The sequence below is a fragment of the Penaeus vannamei genome, chromosome 32, assembly GCF_042767895.1.
Source record: "Penaeus vannamei isolate JL-2024 chromosome 32, ASM4276789v1, whole genome shotgun sequence".
NCBI lineage: Eukaryota > Metazoa > Arthropoda > Malacostraca > Decapoda > Penaeidae > Penaeus > Penaeus vannamei.
Genome location: NC_091580.1, coordinates 5,152,853 through 5,157,852, shown reverse-complemented (window position 1 = coordinate 5,157,852; position 5,000 = coordinate 5,152,853). Strand labels below are relative to the sequence as shown.

General features: G+C 41.1%; 1 protein-coding gene across 1 annotated transcript in view; it reads right to left on the bottom strand.

The window, feature by feature from the left end:
• The window catches only part of Taf11 (TATA-box binding protein associated factor 11), a 7,575-nt gene that overhangs the window by 2,133 nt on the left and 442 nt on the right, over positions 1-5,000 (bottom strand). The window contains exons 2-3 of the mRNA XM_070144549.1: positions 2,314-2,547; positions 1,548-1,713 (exon numbers count right to left, since the gene is read on the bottom strand). Of these exons, the coding sequence (XP_070000650.1) occupies positions 1,548-1,713; positions 2,314-2,518 (371 nt within the window). The 5' untranslated portion in view covers positions 2,519-2,547. The remainder of the gene's footprint in view (positions 1-1,547; positions 1,714-2,313; positions 2,548-5,000) is intronic.

Here is a 5,000-nt window from a genome sequence, read left to right as displayed (position 1 = left end):
TGGAATATGAACAAGATGTGTATATACTTGATTATATATATACATATATATGTGTGTGTGTGTGTGTGTGTGCGTGTGCTTTTGTGTGTGTGCGTGTGCTTTTGTGCGTGTGCGTGTGCTTTTGTGTGTGTGCGTGTGCTTTTGTGTGTGTGCGTGTGCTTTTGTATGTGTGTGTGTGCTTTGGTGTGTGTGCATGTGTGCTTTGGTGTGTATGCGTGTGTTTTTGTGTGTGTGCGTGTGCTTTTGTGTGTGTGCGTGTGCTTTTGTGTGTGCGTGTGCTTTTGTGTGTACGTGTGCTCTTGTGTGTGTGCTTGTGCTCTTGTGTGTGTGTGCTTGTGCTTTTGTGTGTGTGCGTGTGCTTTTGTGTGTGTGCGTGTGTGCTTTTGTGTGTGTGCGTATGCTTTTGTGTGTGTGCGTGCTTTTGTGTGTGTGCGTGCTTCTGTGTGTGCTTTTGTGTGTGTGCGTGCTTTTGTGTGTGTGCGTGCTTTTGTGTGTGTGCGTGCTTTTGTGTGTGTGCGTGCTTTTGTGTGTGTGCGTGTGCTTTTGTGTGCCTGTGCTTTTGTGTGTGTGCGTGTGCTTTTGTGTGTGTGCGTGTGCTTTTGTGTGTGTGCGTGTGCTTTTGTGTGTGCGCGTGTGCTTTTGTGTGTGCGTGTGCTTTTGTGTGTGCGTGTGCTTTTGTGTGTGTGCGTGCTTTTGTGTGTGTGCGTGCTTTTGTGTGTGTGCGTGCTTTTGGGTGTGTGCGTGCTTTTGGGTGTGTGCGTGCTTTTGGGTGTGTGCGTGCTTTTGGGTGTGTGTGTGCTTTTGTGTGTGTGTGTGCTTTTGTGTGTGTGTGTGTGTGTGTGCGTGTGCTTTTGTTTGTGTGCGTGTGCTTTTGTGTGTGTCCATGTGCTTTTGTGTGTGTGCGTGTGCTTTTGTGTGTGTGCGTGTGCTTTTGTGTGCGCGTGTGCTTTTGTGTGTGTGTGTGTGTGTGTGCGTGTGTATGGGTGGGTGTGTGCATGTGAATGGGTGGGTGTGTGCGTGTGAGTGTGTATGTGTGTGTGAGTGTATGGCTGTGTGGGTGTGTGTGTGTGAGGGTGTGTGCGTGTATGCCTGTGTGGGTGTGTGCGTGTGCATGTGTGTATTTGCTTGTTTGTTCAAGGGTCTTGCAAGCATGTTGTTCTCAGTTTGATAATAACTAGAGACAAACTAAAGACATATATGTAATGTAGTAATGTAATCAAAGTTATTAAATTGTGGGCTTTATCATTTTCAGTTAGCTAAATGATATTGCTGCCAATTAGGTAAACACTTTCCATTAAGGTTCCATATTTTACTATCCATTATAAGGTAGTAGTTAAAGAGAATGATTGAAAGAGAAAAAAATAAATAAATAAAATACAGTTAGAAAAAGATAATAAAACAACACAAAAGAAAAGAGAAAAATATAAAGAAATCATTGCTGTTGCTAGGAGATGCAATTTGAAAATTAAACTACATAGTGAAACGAAATTACTTTTCAAGAAGAAAAAGGGAAATGACCATATTTATGAATGGTTGGATATACTTACTGCATACGCTCTCTCTCCTCCTCTTCTTGTTCTTTTCTGGTTCTGCCTTCTTTCTTTCGTTCCATTCTGTTATTACTGGGTTGTGGAGTTGCTGGCTTTGGGAGGAGAATATCGGCACTCTCCCCAACATCAACATCTGTATCTCGACCTGGTGTCCATTCTCGTACTATACGCATGGAAAATATTTAGATGTGTATATATGGGTATCCACATGTTTCTTGAAGTAGCATAGAATACAGTTTAATAATCTTACTTTGCAACTCAAATGTCAATTCCCTCCTTTATAACTGAGGATATATACATGTCCAATATTTTCTAATTTGGTACAGAGTAGGCATTTGCTCTTACAGTTCATACATGCATCTAAACATACTTTTGGTAGAGAAGGAATATTTTTAAGTGACTTGATAATAAATAAGTTCTTAAAATTCAATATGTAGATAAGCATAATCTAATCATATTCCAATATCATCAAATAATGCCAGACAGATACTGATGCTTTCATCCATATGTAGCATTGGCCTATCAGCTAACTTATAAGTGCTCAGACGGAAAATATGTTTTCACACTACACTCTATACTGATAACTAACTCATAGTACCAAGCTATCTTAAAAAAAAAAAAAATTATAAAACTAAATCTTAAATACTGAATATTACTACTGACTTCTTGTGAATAAAATCTGTACTGTAAGTCGTAACTCTGTAATACTTTTGATAAAAATCATTCTAATCTTTGTTACAAAAGATACTGGTATGTTATTTACCTGCTTGCTCTGGTGTTGCAAGAAGCTGTGCAAGAGGATCACTGCCAAGAGGTGTGGACTGAGAATCACTCACATCTCGGGAATCAGTGTTATCAGCATCGGAGAAGTCAGAACAGTGACTTTCAGACATACTAAGAGATCGATTCCTTGCATCTCCAGTAGCACTATCTGCATCCGAAAATTCTTCTGTGTCTGTCACATCCATTGTTGCAGTTAAGAATCTCTTTTCAGAAGCTAGAAATATAAAGTTAGTAATTAGGGAAATAATAGAAGATTCCTGTAGTGAAAGCTAGTAATTTTAATAAATTACCCCCTAAAGTTTAAAAGAAGGAATCATTAAAGATACAGAAAAATGGTTTGATACGTGTTAAGAGAGGTGAGGTTTGGTAGGAATGGGTTTGTCAGTAAGTTCAGTTAGGGTACACAGTGCATGAGCTTGGGATTCTGATGTAACTGTGACTAGTCATGAACAACTGGAGTAACTGAGAAAGGTAACTTTTCCTACTTGTTTTTGGAGGCACTGTTGAAAGAGAAGGGTATTCTCAGAGTAGGGGGCTGGGAGGGGGAATCACAAAGAATTGATCCCACTTGGCAGGGCCAAAGACAGTACTCAAAAGGTTTGCAAAAGTAGTAGAAGGACAAGGACGGGAGGAAGATGGGTGGTGTGGTGTGGTGTGGAGTGGAGACGTTTTGTAGGAGGGAGGACAATAAAGACAAAGAGTAGTATTAAGGGATGAGGGGGTAGCCATGGAAGAAGACTGTGCAGCAGGAGATGGAGAAGAGAATGTTGGGAGGGATGTATTCTAGATGTTGAGTGGGTGATTTAAAATGGACTGAGTTGTCAGTTAACATCAAGGAGAGTCTATTAGTAACAATGGTTGGAACTGTGGACAAAGGAGGGGCAGAGGTCAGAAAACTATCAAAATCAAATTCAGATAGGCTAGTTGAAGGGGTATGCCTTATTGTCCTTCTTAAGGGCAAAGAATCATCATTATTGGCCATGGTGAACCTGAATAAAATGGGGAAAAGAAATAGTATACGCCTTAGGGGTAAAGGCATGGCAATTAACCAAGGAAATACTGTGCACAAGGCTCTAGGAGGCCATTCATAACTGACATAAAGCTAGTACGGCTCTCACACCTTAGGAATGGGACAGAAGAAGGGGATGAAGAAGATACAGAAGAGGAAAGGAGGAAAAGAAAAGACCAAACAAAATTAGTTGAGGCATGGGCTGAAGCCCAAAGTAGGGGCAATCCCTATACTGGGCTCCAGTCTCCGTCTCCTAAATCCCCTCATGACAATAATGAGCAAGGTATTGGGAAGTTAATAATAAGAAGAAACTTTGTGCTATTTGCATCATTTTAAAAATATTTTTGTATTCAATTTTCTGTTACATCCAATGTCTCTAGTCACAGTGAGCATGAATAGGGTCCTGAGCATGGTAAAGTTTTCCTTCCTGGAGTCAATGTTCTTCCTGGCACGGCTCACACATGATACATTCCACCCTCACTTACTGGTGGAAATGATTATGCAAAAGCTTATTCCTTAATGCCCACTGATTCTAATCTTCCTCCCAGAGCTTTGTGAACTCATTATAAGATGTTCCCATTACTTACTCCTTGGCAACAAGGCAATTTTACACAATAGATCCACATAATGGATTATGGTGATTTTGGAACTGATGAAATCCTCTCACTCTCTAATATCCAAATATATAGAAATTATTGCACAGAACCTCTCCCCCACAAACCCCACATTCTTGGCCTCAACAGCAGGGGAGGGCATGTGAGATACCAGGGAAATTGTGGGGCAAAATATTAGTAGTATACACAGAATCTGTCATTATATTGTCTAATGCAGGGGGCTATGCACCCAGTGATCACCATTGGGTGCTGCCACCACCCAACCCCTACCCAAGGAAAAAAATCCTCCGCGTATTTATAGCAAGAGAGAGTGCCAGACAGACTCGGTATCACACACTCCACATGTTGGGCATACACTCTACCCTGCTATAAATACATGGAGGACTCTGTTTTCTTGGGCAGGGGATGAGAGCAGTAGCCCCTCATGAAGGGGTTGCAAGGGGCAGAGCTCCCTGCATTAGACAATATATAGTAACTGATTCTGTGTATATTATTCATATTTTACCCAGCAATTTCCCTGGTACCTTTCATGCCCTGCCCCCAGACTGTAGAGTTTGACATGTTCCCCATGCAAAAATTATTTGGTCAAATTCTGTCAGCGCAAATGTAGTTCTCAAGCAACTTTCCGTGCATGCTTAGTTCTTTTTTAAATTATCTTCTGCGCATAAAGTTCTTTTGACCTTTCCGCGCACTTGTTTCACCATCCGTCCGCAGATCTGTCCACACAAATATAGACAAAATGATGTTTTGCGCGCATGAAAATATGTAATATTCCCCGCACGTGAAAAATACTCTACAGTCTGGCCCTCCCCTACTATTGGGGCCAAGATTGTCACTAATGGGAGGGTTTCTGCACAATAATTTCTATATATTTAGATACTAAGGAGTAAGAGGAATCTATCGATACCTAAATCGCCACAATCCACTAATGCAGAACTATTGTTTAATATTACCAGCTCAAACATCTTGTAGCAAGTCATTCCCATTACCCTGCCCTCAGCCAATTTTTTACATGCAAAGGTCGGCCCACTTGTGTAGGGCATC